This window comes from Cryptomeria japonica, chromosome 7 (genome assembly GCF_030272615.1).
Source record: "Cryptomeria japonica chromosome 7, Sugi_1.0, whole genome shotgun sequence".
Taxonomy (NCBI): Eukaryota; Viridiplantae; Streptophyta; class Pinopsida; order Cupressales; family Cupressaceae; genus Cryptomeria; species Cryptomeria japonica.
The window spans coordinates 775,502,068-775,517,792 of NC_081411.1; the positions used below are offsets into that span (position 1 = coordinate 775,502,068).

A 15,725-nucleotide genomic window follows, 5' to 3' on the forward strand; every position below is an offset into this window, starting at 1 on the left:
GAAGAATCTTCCTTGGCCATGAAGGAGAAACTGCTGAAATCAAAGGCGAAATGTAAGCGACTGAGGGAAGAAAATAGAGTCCTATGCGAGTACGTCAGGAGTTTCAAAAGACCCCTTAGGGAGGCAGGTCCTTCATTTACTCCTCCTTCCTCCCTTCCTAAGGAAGTGGTTGATGATGCAGAGGTTATTAGAGCGATGGCACAAAGTTCCAGGGAATGGATAGAGGATGTTTATACCGAAGCAAGAAAATTCATTGAAGACCTAGCTCTGCTTCATTCAAAGTTTGTGACCCTCCTGAACAAACTAGAGACAACAGAAGGATTATGGGAGGATGTGCACATTTACCAGGACTTAACCATTCCACGACTCAGGGCTCTGACGAAGGTTCCAAGGCAAATTCTGGTTGACGGGAAAGTGATTCAAGAAAATGAAGCTTATGACTTTCCTCGATGGTTCTATGCCGTCTGCTCAGGAAGAAACACCTTCGATAAATTTAGTGTAGACTCCTTTACTTTGAAAGAGTCCATCAGAGGGGTGCAGGAGGAAATCATTAGTGCAATTGAGGCATTGTTCGTAAGGAAACTCAATGATGGTGGAATAACAGTGAACTCCCTGAAATCTCAGTTGTACGATTTCTTCTTCGTAGGTTCATTCCCCAAAGAGCATTTTGCAAATGTTTCTTTATTCTCCGGTATAATGAAGAAGACACGGGAAGTCATGATGGAGTGGGAGAGCTTCTTTTCCAAGAGTGAGGAAGAAATTGCCTTGATGGAATTTGACATCGAAAATGTGCCAAGTGTTTCCATCGGAGAGCTGGAAGCCGTTGTTAGCAGATTCATTGCATACGCCATAAATGAGCGGGATAATGGTCATCCATTTTTGGATGAGAATCTTTTGGTTGAATAGTAGTGGCGTATTTACTACTGGAGGTATTTTGACTGAGTGTGGGTCCAGTCAATGCATGTCGCCGTCGGATGAGGAATCTTCTTGCATGCAACCTCCTCATTTATGGTTTTATGACAGATTGTCCGTGCATGTCGCCGTCATGTGGAGAATGATGGACATTTATTCCTTGCATAAAGGTGTTCGTTATATTTTGGGCATAATTAGCATCATGGGGCGTATTTAATGCACTAGTGGGTGCTATTTTAGGCTTTTAAATTAATTGTACATGGGCATAATGGGTTATTTATTACCGATTCCCACCTTGTTGCACCTTGAGTGGAGGATCTTTTGGGGTGAAACTCTAATTAGGGTTTGCATTGCTTGAGGCCTATATAAAGGGGCGACCCCCTCATTTGTAAGGGAGGAGAGATTATTATTTGAGATTGTTGCATCAGGATCGTGAAGTAGCCAACTTAATACATTGTTTGATTTTGATGGTGTATTCTTGTTCTATTTTGGCAATCTGCATGGTCTTGCTCTCTTCAATTAAATTAGATTTGCTTATATGTTGTTAGGAGAACTGGATTTGATAGGGTTACTTGTTGCAGAATCCGAGCTCATACTTTTGGTGTGCAACTGATTGTTGTATACCGTGCAAAGTTAGCTTGAGCCTTTTGATGTGTATACGCTTAACTTTGATCATCAATAGAGATTGTTCGATTTGATGGTCCATATTGATGATTTGAAAAACCTCCATGCACTCTTTGAAGATTGCACCGCCTTCGTGTAGTTGTGCTCTGCTGGTGAAACAAAGCGTGGTTTGATTTTGCATGAGTGATCCCGTCTCCTGTTCTTAGGGTTAAATTAGCTTTAGCATAGTCTTTTCTACCCTACTCTCATTTACTTTCCGCATATTTCAAAAAATCCAAAAGATCCAAAGCTAGAGCTTTCATTGCAAATCATCCGTACATAAATCTTTGAGCTTGCATGAGTCTTCTCCAATTGAACACACGTAAGGCCCCCTTGGGTTATCAGTAAACCCATCAAACATCTGAGTCACGTCCACGCACTAAAGGAACCTTTGGATTAGCCGTTTGAACTTTAAGCAATCCTAGCATACAGACTAATCTTGATCTAGAGAGGATAAGGTTACCATTGATGACTTTATTTTGTGTTAGATGCGGTCATAAAAACACGTCAACAGATCCCACAATCATTTTTTGTGATAACAAGAGTTGTGTCAAACTCTCAATGACCCATGACAAGTCTAAGCACACATAGATCAATTATCACTTCATGAGAGACAAGGTTCAGAAGGGAGAACTTAAGCTCCAGTACATCTCCAATGATTACTAGTAGTTGACTTTTTGGCCAAGCCCTTAGCAAAAGGGAAGTTTGATGCTTTTAGAGACAAACTTGGATTGTTGTAGAATTCCTTTCTCGCTAAGATGGAGTGACAAAAAGTTCAATTGGTTTGAGTTAGTGTATTTTACATTTCGCTTAAGTTATTAAAGTGGAAGCATTTTATTTGGCTAAATAAGTCTTGAGTAAAGTGAAGAATAAATAAGTCTAAAGTGAAGATTAATATTTAGACTTGTCTTCTAATCTCATCCTTATAAGTGATAAGGATGCTTTTCTAATTAAAATTGATTTGTAGAAGATTAGATTTTTAGTTGTATTAGTATAGAGATAAGCAATTCATTTAGATTGTCTTTCAAAGGAATGAAAGACTAAGTTTTCAAAGGATTGGAAAACTAAATATAAGATATATATTGAATTTCAATTCGTATGATTAATTCAATGTTCTTTAAGCATTAGGTTAGTCATCGTGATTGGAGTTTAAACATAATATTCAACATTTCTTTCGTGCTCAAACCAAATTACTCAATCATTGGGTACCACTTAGTCAGTTCTGGGCATGGTGATCACTTTTACCGTGGTCTCAAACTAGTGTTTTTTTTTTCAGTCAGCTTATAACACTTGTCTACGATCCGTTGCTCAAAAAATTTCTGAAAGTTCAGCTGCTTAAGTAATTGCTTAACTCGAACGGCTTCTAGATAGATAGTGTAAATCCACTTAGATACCATGCTAGAATTAAAGAAACAAACACAATTTTCTTTGAAAAAATGTGTTTATTGATTGATTTGATAATCATAAATTTTAGAGTTGCGACAACGTTGAATTACAGTTAACCTATGTTACTTTTACTATCTACTCTTTTTAAGTAGCTAAAAACTTTTTAAGTACCAAACATTTATTATCTTATATGAATTTGAGCCACTGAAGTATTATTATATTATTTGTTTTTGAGGATTTTATTTTATATTCTTCCTGCAATGTAGTTTGTCTGGGATGCCGTTTAGGGAAAAAGCATGTGGTGTAAGGAGCTTCATATGTTATGATTCTGAGAATCGTAGACTGAAACTCTCTTCCTGCCTTGAATTCAATGCCATAGTCAGCAAATTTGGAGCTGTGCTTTTAACAAGGTGGCCTTCAATAAATTTGTGTTCAATTCCTGATGGGTGAACATCATAGTTCGTTTGATTTACTAATCATCGTTGTAAGCACTTTCATTTGGATTTTGTACCTTAAAGTTTGTATTTGATGGCATGTAGACTGGGAAATATGAATTTGGGAAGGCAGTGGCAACTACTTTTTCCACAAGTTGGATAGGTTTCTTCTCTGGGATTAATTTTGGTATTATTGCAACGACCTGGTGGTGATTTAACACCAGGTCAAACTTTGTGACAAACATGGATGAAAATACGGCTAAAAATCGGCCAGATCACGATTTATCGTGAGGCAAATGGCTGACTGATTCCAAAAAATCGCAGGTTTTCGGCACAAAAACTCGGGATTTTTTCCGATAAAATCGTGATTAAAAACCGAAAAATCACGCCTCTGCAAACTGACCAAAAACCCTAAAAGTCGAAACTAAAACAACATAAAGTGAAATGCCAAAAAAGGGCAATTTCGCTCCATATCGCGCAACTGTTCCCAATCGCCGACACCCTACGCTTGATGCCCAACGCGCAATTTTGACTGTTTTTTGGCCAACGCCTGATGCCCGACTATGCTCCCTCGCCCGACGCCATTCACCTGAGATTTTTTTTTGCATATATATAAATAATAAAACTGTTAAAAATTAAAACTTTAAGATATATAAATGTATTAAGTTTATATATGAAAATAATGAAATATATAACAGTATAAATTAAAATTGTTATAAATATGAAAATAATTTAATAACACTATAAATTGAAACTGTTTATATATGAAATTAATATGTTATTAAAACAGTATAACATGTTATTGTGTTCTATAAATTTAGTCTATATGTGTTAGTTTTACTCTTTGCGGTGCATTGACACGGAATTGTAATATATTTTTTTTCTGATGGATATCCATGAACGATGAAGTTAGATGTTTAATTCTGATCACCTGAACTGCAAGAGGTGGAATGGCCATATAAGTGGCCTGACAAAACTTTGTCTGTGTTGTATCATAGGTTTCACAAGATGTAAGATAATCTTGATTCTTCACAGATTGCAAAATTTGGGAACCAAGTGCCACTTTGTGAACATTAATTCACGTTTCCTCCAGTTTCTGCAAAAGATTGTTTTGGTTCTGTGTCAACTTTGGACCATTAACTAGAAATTTTCACACTTAACGAGTTGTCTGATCATAAGTGATTATCAAATTGTTACTTGCAGGATGGAAAGTATACTATTGTGACAGATAGATGGCAGAATTTCAGTGACGTAGTGCTAGATGAGGAGACATTGGATACCCTTTCATCATATGCTGATGAATTTTTGGTACATGGAGTTGATGTTGAAGGAAAAAGGTGATTTCTGCACAACTTTCTTCTTTTCTTTTTTGCTTTTTTAATTGCTCATTAATAAGCTTTGGGAAAAAGTCTTTGTCCTAATTGCATGGCTGGCTGAGGTAGGCAAAACAGTGATGGAGGCTGATGGGTGAATGATTATGGCTTTTGGATATTACATTAGAAAATCTATTAGCGGGCCTTCATTCAGTAAATAAGTTTTTGATTTCTCAGGTCACATATCAAAATCATTTGGTGCTTGGGAAATCCTACAAACTAGTCTGTTTTGTTCAGAAAAAAAGAGCAGAATAAAGTCTAAATGAGCAAAAAGTTGCAGTTTACAGCCTCTAAAGGGGAATAATCAGATAATATCCGGAAATGATTGGATAACAGCTGATATATTGGATAATCCTGCTCAAACAACCTGTTGAAATGTCGGTTAACAAGATTTTAATATTTTTTCAATTTTTTAATGAAAAAATTGTTGGCATCTGAGATCTGAAATATAGCAATATTTTTATGATATGTGCTTATTGTACTACCCATATCCATATAAAAAACATTATACTTCTCATTGTTCACAACAAGCCAAAGGTATCTCTTTATGCTTCTATTGGCCCCAACCTTCGAGTGGATTCAAAATTCCTGGAAAAAGCATGCTTCTGGCCTGCAGCAGCTATGCAGACCCCTTAACCACTAACTTGAACCGCTGTTGTGCTATTGTGCTTCTTGGATGCTTTGCTATGGTTCTACTTTGTTTTCTTGGATTTCTACATGATACTATAGTTTCTCTTTTGTTATGCTATGCCTCTTAGTTTTTGGCAGAATTTTGCATCTTTGTAATGAATTGCTTCCATGATCTTGGATAGATTTCTCTCTGAATACTCATGGTGATTAGAGCGTTTTTTTTTTGTAATTTCTCTTCTCAGTAAAGTATGAATGTGCCTCATTTTCAAAGGTCGTTTGGTGAAATATAAGAAGGGCATCTCTAGCAAAATGGCCCGTCTTCTAATTTGTTGTCCTTCTCAGATATTTAGCGTTTTGGATGCTTGTTGCGTATCATATGAGTGAAATGGTATCTATTCCATGTATACTTTGTTTGGCCCAATTGGTGATGCTTTATGGCAAACCCATATTGGTCAACAAAACACCTTTCTACAATATGTGGGAAAAGTGGCCTTATAATTTCACTAAGATTTGCGTTCTTGTTGGCTCTTCTCCTCCTCCTTTGAAAGAAAGTTCACTCATCTTCATATGGTGGATGTTTTGGCCTACAAAAGACCCCACAACACCTTTCAACATTACTTTTGTTGGCTTCTTTGTGGAAAAATATTGAGAATTAAATGTATCATTGTTATTCTTGTAGTCAGTCTAAGCCATCTAGTCAACCGTTATTGGTACATTCTTGGGCCATTTGAATTCATTTTCATGGACTTCATTTTGTGATCTTCCCAAGACTCGATGCTAATGTGACTGCATCGTAATAGTTGTCTATCAGCTCTCTAAAAATGGTGAACTTTATGATGTTCACCATGATTTGTTCTTCACGTATTTTTGGAGCAATTTCAAACTTACGCTAATAAGCATTTTAGTTTGTGACTCAAGCTAATGAGTTATTTTTGGTGATTATTGTGCGAGCTTCTTGATTGTTAGTTGCACTTGTCCACTTCTTTTTTTCTGCAATATGAGTGCCAGACTGAGGCTGTTAATCACACCTTAATTCATGTTCTTTGCATTTCTCGTAAAAAAATTACCAGTGGGACAACTATCTATATGTCATAGCTACAACTGGGGTACTCGTGTTTCTATATAGCATTCTCCCTCTTACTTTTGTTATGGCTTCCAAACTTGGACACCTTATGAGAGACATCCCATCAATAGGAAGCGAGAAGCAAAGCTTCTTTGTTTGTGCAAAAATTTGGCCAAGATTCACTTCACAATTAGGACATCTTACAACAAACTTAAGACAAATTCAAAATCAGTTTTACACTCATTGAGCATCTCGTTCTTTTGATGTTGGTGATTATGTCTGGATTCACTTGGCAAACAAAGGTGTCTAGAAAAACTACCACAAGTTGAAACCTATCTGATATGTGCCTTACACTATTCTTCAAGCAGCTAGACATAGTGTTATTCACTTAAATCTTCTAGGTTAGCTTGCCATTTATTACTTTCAATTGAGCAAGCGCAAGATGTACAAGCCATCTCACTTCGAGGAGATTTCTATCACTCATCATAAGGCTAATATTCCAAAATGTCAACAACCATTGACTGGAGATACTTTGCTTGATCTCTGGACTTGCAGCAATCATAAGGGATGAACCACTGCTTACTGTGTGAGCTGCAAAGGCACTCTATTGATATAAACCAAGTAGTTTTTCTTGTCAGCTTTTCCAAAGAAGCTCTCAAATCTCATGTAGAAATTAGGGACAATTCTCTCTAAGTGGCACAGAAATGATGAGGAATTCAGGGTTTTGAAACTTGTCTTACATAATGAATGAGTGAGCTTACTTGCACTTAATTTTGAATTATATATTTTCGTTTTGGGTTTTATTGATGAAGGGTACATGTCACCAAGAGTATGTTCTATACTGAAGCCTATAGTTGGTTTAATCACCCTCAACAATTTGTTACTTCAAATTTTAACATGTAGAAGCTAGGGCCAGGTCCATATTCACTTAAACATGTATTCTCACTTTGATATAGTATTTGAGTGCGCTTGCATGAAGATCTTTTCATTCTGTTGCCCTGGGTTTTGTTCAAGCTTCCTTTCTATAATAAACACACCTTCACCGAAGACATGGGGACAGAGGTCATGGATGGCACTGGCTTTCCATCCAGGAAAAATGATTTAAAATTTTAATGTTAATCTCAAACAGGTTTTTGGTGAGAGCTCTCTATTACTGAGTTAAAAGAAATGATCTCCCGAATATTTGTACACCAAACAAGCTTCAAGAAATTATGATTCAAGTGGTCTCAGTATGAGATGAAAAATCCCTTTATCCTTGGAGATCTGACAGTCTTAAACAAAGGGGATTGATATATGGTAATTAAGAGCAGATGCTTTGAACCGATAACTATTTCACAAACAAATCATTAATATGTGCTAGCTAATCAGAAACAAAATGAACATTTTTCTCAAAAGAAAGATTAAACCTGAACTATTTGACATATTGAAAATTGCACTATTTTACCATTTGTGAAAGACAGAAAGAGTTATTTTTATATTTAAGAATGAGCTACCTTCCCTGACTGGAATCCACCATTCACATTATCAATGGTTTATGCATCTTTCATGTGACTTAGAAAGGTATATGCTTCTGTTGCCATCTAACTTTCATTATGTCCGCATCCTACAGAATTAACACTAATATATCACAATCTAAATCAGCCATTAGATCTGAAAATAAAATTGTAGAATTCATTGTATTGTTGTATGGCATACCTATCATATGGGGCTGTGAGTAGTAGGTGCATGATACAATGTGTTATTATTTATTGTCAAAAGTAAACAGTTTGTCCTTTAAACTCAGCGTATTTGAATACACAAGGTTCTTACATGTCATTCTATAGAAGCCTTTGTGATGTTTAAGAATGAAAAACATAGCTTCCTTTTCATTTCCAACAAGGTACAATTCGTATTCCAGTATTTCATTATCGTCTTTCTGTCTTTCTGTAGGTTAGGAATTGATGAAGAACTTGTAGGCCTTCTTGGCAGGTTGTCTCCTGTAAGTATGATGTTTCCTAGCCACATCTACTATGCATATCTTTTTCATGTTGAAATTAAACCTTTGTCACAAAGTTTGACCTGGTGTTAAATCACCACCAGGTCGTTTTTTTTGTTTTGTTCTACTTCCCATGTTTTTAAGACATCTGTATTTTATATTTATTTTTCAGATACCAGTTACATATGCTGGTGGGGCAACTAGTATTGAAGACCTGGATCGCATCAGAGTAGCAGGTGCTGGGTGTGTTGATGTCACTGTGGGTAGTGCCCTTGATATATTTGGTGGGAGCTTGCCTTATAAGGAAGTTGTTTCATGGCATGAGAAACAGAAGATTGGATTAGAAGTCTAAGCTGTTTCTAAGAACTTTTGCTTCTGTTGAGACTTGCTAGTAGTTGAATGCTTTAACTTATTGTCAAACTGAAGTCCTAATAATTTGGAAGTTCAGAAAATCTTGCAGGATTAGAATACGAAATTTTATCATTCATAAGGATTTGTAACATATTCTCACTTAAACTAATGTGTAGTTTATTTGCATTCATTTCATATGTATATCATTTAATGTTTTTTTTCATAAGCACATGGCTGTTTACTGGCCTAAGAGTTCCATGATGTAGGATGAACTATACACGATTGCAATATTGATTAGAAGAGCTATTTCCAGTGCTATATAGCAGGCCTATATTGAGAATCACTTTGTAGCTTACTTAGAGGATCCGTGGAATTGCCATCTAATACATGGTGTAAACATGAGTTTCTTGAAAACCTACGACAAAAATGCAAATAGAAACAAAAGCATGGAATTGGATTAAACCATTGATACATACATTCTTGTAATGTTCTGGTTATGCATATGACACAACAACATATAAAATAATGCAGTTAAATTTTTTTGATATTAATATGTGGAATATCCTTGGACCTTTATACAGTTGAAAAATACCATCCTAGAGCTTTCTGGGGATGCATGATTGGCAATGTTTCTTAATCAAGCAGAAAACATGGCATGAAAACAGCAGACTGGTGGTTAGAAGTAAGCTGTTTCTAAGAACTTTTGCTTCTGTTGTGACTTGCTAGCAGTTGAATCCTTTAATGTTTTAAGCCAAAGAAAATATTTGTTAATCAAGGAGAAAACATGGCATGAAAACAGCAGACTGGTGATTAGAAGTAAGCTGTTTCTAAGAACTTTTGCTTCTGTTGTGACTTGCTAGCAGTTGAATTCTTTAATGTTTTAAGCCAAAGAAAATATTTGGAATTATGTTAATTCTCGAACTAAAGTCCTAGTAATTTGGAAGTTCAGAAAACCATTCGGGATTAGAATGGAAAATTTTATCATTAAATGGATTTTTGTTTCTTTATTAAGTGCCAGGTAAACTTTTAAACGTGACCGGTGATGTTGGTACGGCACACCCGCTGGCTTCACGTGAAACACTTTTGACCCGGAGCTATGAACTGGTGAGGTCACAAACAGGGACCTCATCCACATATAACAATGCTAAGGCTCAAAACTATGAGAAAATTGGATCAGCGAAGGCACAAGTCTTGCGATCACAATGGCCCAGTGGGGGTATGAACCTTTGGTGCTCACAACAACACCTCCACTTAACCAACACACTATGGGAAGAACCCCATCATTAATAAGGATTTGGTATCATATTCCTACTTGAATAATTTGTAGTTCATTTTTATTTTCATTTCATAGGTACATAATTTAGTGTTTTTTTTCCATACCTACGTGGCTGTTTTATGGCCCAAGAGTTCCATAATGTAGGATGAACTATACACAATTGCAATAGTGATTACAAGAGCTATTTCTAGTGCTATATGACAGGTGTATATTGAGATCTACTTCGTAGCTTTGAGGATCCAGGGAATTGCCATTTGATACATAGTGTAAACATGAGTTTCTTGAAAACCTAGCACAAAAATGGGGTTTAGAAACAAAAGCGTGGAATTGGATTAAACCATTGATACATACATTCTTATAACTTTCTGGTTATGCATGACACAACAAACTTTTACAATAATGCAATGAAATTTTTTAAAATTAATACGTGGAATGTACATTATACAGTCAAAAAGTACTATCCTAGAGCTTTCTGGGGATGCATGATGTGCTGATGTTTGTTAATTGAAGAGAAAACAAGCTGTCATACAATGTGACACTAAATCAGAGTCTGTTAGTAGACATGAACCCAATTATTTTGACTTTAAGTAGGAGCCAATCTGGTCAAGATCAAGTGATGGATATAACAGAAGAATGATTGGGTATAGATATTGTATCTACTATTGCATTTTTGCATCTCATTTTGCCTGGGATATGAACTACACCCTCAGCTTTAGAATTATGACTGAATACAGAATATGAAAATTGTAGTTGTAAGCGTATTTGATATAGTTGGACCACACCATTATGGTGGTTTGTTGGAAAATGGTGTTAACATCAAACAAATTTAAGAGTTTTTCGAAGTTTTATAACTGTTGTCAACAGGGTTTCTCCATTCAGGGATGATTTACTCATTTACAATTGCACTTGTTTTGGAAACTCTAATGTCAGACTTAGCTTCCTTTACTTATTCAACTTATGATGTAAAGTCAAAATTATCTAATTTAACTGCTTCATTCGGTAAAGTATTAATTATCACGACACATTCACTAGCAGAGATAAAAAATCCATAATTACATAGAATACAAGGAGACTTGCCATTACTTTTCAATGTTTTCATTATAATATATGTTCACATAATAACAGGTTGACACGAGGAAAATACAGTTGGATTGATCACTTGGACATATGAATAGAATAGAATAACTTTCAATGTCCATGAAACCAAAAAAATAGCATATGGGACAATTAGCCACCCCAATCAAGCCTTCTGTCGTTCATTTCTTCTTTTGTTCAAAGTGATAATGAGTTCTCCAACTTTCTCAACTGTCCCCTCAATAAATAAGCTGGGTACATCAGCATATCAGCCAATATACCAGCATACTTGGTCTTGATGTACTTGTAGGCATCACAATAAAAAATAGTGTTTGTTTCATTCCACTACCTCAGAAGAGCGAAGGACAAACTCTCTCTTCACAAACTTCTTTTGGCCTTTTACACCTTGCTGTTTAACATCACAGCTGATGCTAGTTAGTTTTTAATTGAGCAATTAAAATCTTTACTCTCCAAGGGATATTCATCTGCTTATATGCTTTTTGTTGATGATCACATGCAAGATTAAATTCCTTGAGGTAATAGTTCTTTCTCCCAAGAATTCATCCCCACATAGCTTTGCAAAATTTTTCTATGACAAATGCCTTGATATCATTCTTGTCACTAGGACAACTATTCCAATAAATATTCCACTTGTTTTGCTTAATCCATAACTTCTTTCTCTCACTTAGGAGCTTGTTGAAGACAACCTTAGGACGTCCACTTGCTTCCATTTAATCAATTTGGTTGAGAAATCTTATGAGATGAACCATAACAGTGGCTTCCATAGGAACAGTCTTTATTTCAGCTAGTAAAATATCACAAGGGGTGTAATAACCTCTAGGGTTTATCAATTTATTTACCAGTTTCACTAGGGTTTACAAACCTGATTAAAGACTCTTGATTCAAGTAATTTTTTCACCAAACAATGTTAATTCAATGAACAACTTTGTAAAATTTCAGAAGTCTTGGGCAAAAAAAAAATATACTTGATACATTAACAATTCCAGATTCAAAGAACAATTGGGAAGATCTTAGCAAGCTTACACTTTACAATGGTAGATCTGATGCAATGAGTGGGTATAGGTTAACATTGATGTAAGGAGTGTAACTGGCTATAGTTTCAATCTTTGATTAGCAACCTTTGGCCTTGCCTAGTGACCTGATATAGGAAACACTTGGTGCCCTTACACCATCTTGGAGGTAAGATATGCTAAAATCTACTCGTAGAAAATGGAGGCCTCTCTTGTCTACTACCTTTTTAGGTTTTGGGTTTGAAATATAGCTCAAGTCATTATTGTTGATGATGAACAATTTCTAATTAATATAAAACCAACTCTCCATTGTTTGGATTGAGGCAAAACTTTAGATCTGGTGGGTTGTGCACCTCTGGAACTAACTTGTGGAGCAATCTTAGGTCTCAATTTATGGTGAGTATACCCTGCTTGCAATTGTAGTCTCCTAGTCGCTTGGAATATCATATCAACACTCAAGTTGTCAATGACTTGATTTAGTGTTGGAGTTATCCCCTCAAAGATGGCAACCACTTGCAAACTAGACTAGTTTAGAATCTCATCATGAATTGGACAAGCGATGGTAGTGTTATCATTAAGGTTTACACCCTTATTGAACTCTCAACTCAACAACTTACTGAAACATGGGAAGACCTTTGAAAGTGTGGGCTTTGATAGTTAAAGGTCAACCTCCGGAGAGGGCTATTTCCTTGCTGCAATCACCTAAACTGGACTAACTACTGCTGCATACTGGGAATATGATAGAAATGATTATTTAAAATGAAACTAAAACTAATAAGGTGATGCACCAAATTGGTTTCAGGACTTCTACAGCTGTTTTGGACACACAATATGACCAACATCTCAAACCATAACATACGCAACTCAGAATATCAGATGTATTCTGCAAAAGTCTTTCATAACTAGGTTCGATGCACTTAAGACAATGTTTAGAAGGAGCTGGGAAAGTTGACACAACTTAAACTCTAACCCTAGTTGGTTAACACAAGTCATAACCTGCAAAAATAAACATCTTTCTGCATAAGGCAATGAAAATGAGACAGAAATCATGCAGAAAATACATTATCACAATGTTAAACCAACTATCTTCAATAAGTTTTCGCAATGAAACAATTCTAAGGAGGTAAAAGGCTTAATTTTATAGATAAATGGTGTTTACATCAACCTATACAAGTCATAACCTGCAAAAATAAACATCTTTCTGCATAAAGGCAATGAAAATGAGACAAAAATCATGCAGAAAATACATTATCATAATATTACATCAACCATCTTCAATAAGTTTGCACAATGAAACAATTCTAAGGAGGTAAAAGGCTTAATTTTATTGATAAATGGTGTTTACATCAGTTTATACAAGTCATAACCTGCAAAAATAAACATCTTTCTGCATAAAGGCAATAAAAATGAGACAGAAATCATGCAGAAAATACATTATCACAATATGACATCAACCATATTCAATAAGTTTGTACAATGAAACAATTCTAAGGAGGTGAAAGGCTTAAATTTATTGTTTACATTAGCTTATACAAGTCTGAAAATGTTTGCTTCTCAGTCTAAAGTTGAGTTACAATAAGTTACAATACAAGGTAGATGTGAGAGAACCTTGTTTCAGGTTACAATATTTTACCAAAAATGCAATAACTAACTGAAAAAAAAGCTTAAGGCTGTTCTTTATAGTGTGCAACAACTTGCTACAAGAAAGGAACACGTGTTGAGAAAGAAATGACGTGTTACATTACTTGCTTGGTCAAAACCTCTTTTTGGCATTCAGCTGATGTGTTGCTACTTTTGAGGCCCTTAAAATGCTCCAAAGTGGTGGAAAAATGAAGAAAAGTCTCCTAGTTTGACCCCTCCACTGATGATGCCCCTAAATAAGCTCCTAGATGCTCTCAACTGGCTCTAACTGGGTCAAAACTACCTCAAACTCCTCAACCAATTACTCAAATCACCAACCTGCCTATATACTCTCCACATGTTGCGTAACTGGCTTTTACTCCAATTTCTGTCAACTTCTTCCCATGATTATAGGGCATGTGAAAGCGTATTGAAATGGTCTTGAGCCTCCTTGGGACGTGGAAGATATTCTAGGATAGGTTTTTGCACATGTTTCTCATGAAAACTTCGTTCATTTCATCGAAGATTGGTCTATTGCTGATACACATCTCTGCTGACGTGGACTATTCCTTATGCAAGATAGCAATCCTAATGACTATCATCTTCTCTTTTGTGCAATGTCACTTTCTTAACTCTCCCAATAATCACCACTCTTATAGCCCTCTTTCAGATGGTGTGCACCTTTCACAATTTTGTCTCCTTGCCACTACGGTGAAGGCTATTATGGGACATTGTCAAAATTCTCTCTTAGTACCATGTATTGGTTTAAGGAAACTGCCATCAAGTTTCTAGGGACATAAGATCTCTGTCACTTGATGCCTAATGTATAATATCTTCTCTGTCCTCTTTTCATATTCACACTCACAAATGTTTTTCACATTATATATTCTAATAGGATACACTGTCACGTTCACCTTTTCAACAATCACATAGTTTTACAAGATTGTCAACCTTTCTTAGAACAGTAGACTAGACTCATCATCATCACGATTATCTTCATCACTGAATTTTGTTTTTTACATCATGGCTATAGTCACTTTGTAAGGCATTCTCTCTGCAGTAATACCATTGGTACAATTGGTTTTACCTTTCTTATTTCAAAAGCTTCACACTGCAGTATGACCGTGTTCAAGAGTGACTTGTCACTGTGCTGTGTCCAAGTCTTCTCTTCTCATTCCATAAAATGGTCATGAATGGTAACTGTTTTTTCATGTTCCTCTTTATCAGACTGTTCATACACCTTTGGACTACCCTATCATTTATTGCTCTTTGCTTGAAATTCAGACCTACCAATATTTTGAAAGTCCGAGGCTATGCATTGTCCTTCCCTTGACTGTCATACATTATCTTATTCACACCAAGATCATGGCATGACTGCTTTGTTTCTCACAATATCTTTTCACCACCTTGGAATTGTTTTATGCCTTGTGACGATGGTATACATCTGCCTATCACCGTTCATCTTCTCATTGTACACCACTACATGTTGATAGCACTTTTTATGCACGTACCTTCATGACAGCAACTTGCCCTTTTTATTCTCCTTGATTTGCCTTGATAGCTGTCTATTTGGAAGCTTTTTAGATTGTCTTCTTTGAATGTGTACAGCTTAAGACACATATAACTGTCCCATGCCATATCTTTTTGACATCATTTAGCTTCCTTATTACTATGATCAACAAGGTTGCTCTTTCTTTGTTCGACTATCTTGATATCTTTTGTCATTTGAGCTTCATTGTCATGCCAAATGTTTAGGAATTAAGCCATGCATTCACTCTATTGTTTATTTGCCAAGGTGTTTGGACTGTCATTTTGACATTGTTCATGGCAATACTTTTATTCTATTGTCGACTGTGTGCTGGTTTTTCACTGTCTATGGTTAATCACTATGCTTTTGTGCTCTGCCACACTGCCTTCGCTTGTAATCAATGTCTCTT

The 15,725-nt window shown here is 35.9% G+C and overlaps 1 protein-coding gene across 1 annotated transcript in view; it reads left to right on the forward strand.

The window, feature by feature from the left end:
• LOC131050053 (1-(5-phosphoribosyl)-5-[(5-phosphoribosylamino)methylideneamino] imidazole-4-carboxamide isomerase, chloroplastic) overlaps positions 1-8,977 on the forward strand; it is a 64,747-nt gene extending 55,770 nt beyond the window's left edge. Inside the window, exons 6-8 of the mRNA XM_057984193.2 lie at positions 4,599-4,732; positions 8,391-8,439; positions 8,609-8,977. Of these exons, the coding sequence (XP_057840176.2) occupies positions 4,599-4,732; positions 8,391-8,439; positions 8,609-8,788 (363 nt within the window). The 3' untranslated portion in view covers positions 8,789-8,977. The remainder of the gene's footprint in view (positions 1-4,598; positions 4,733-8,390; positions 8,440-8,608) is intronic.
• The last annotated feature ends 6,748 nt before the right edge of the window (positions 8,978-15,725 follow it).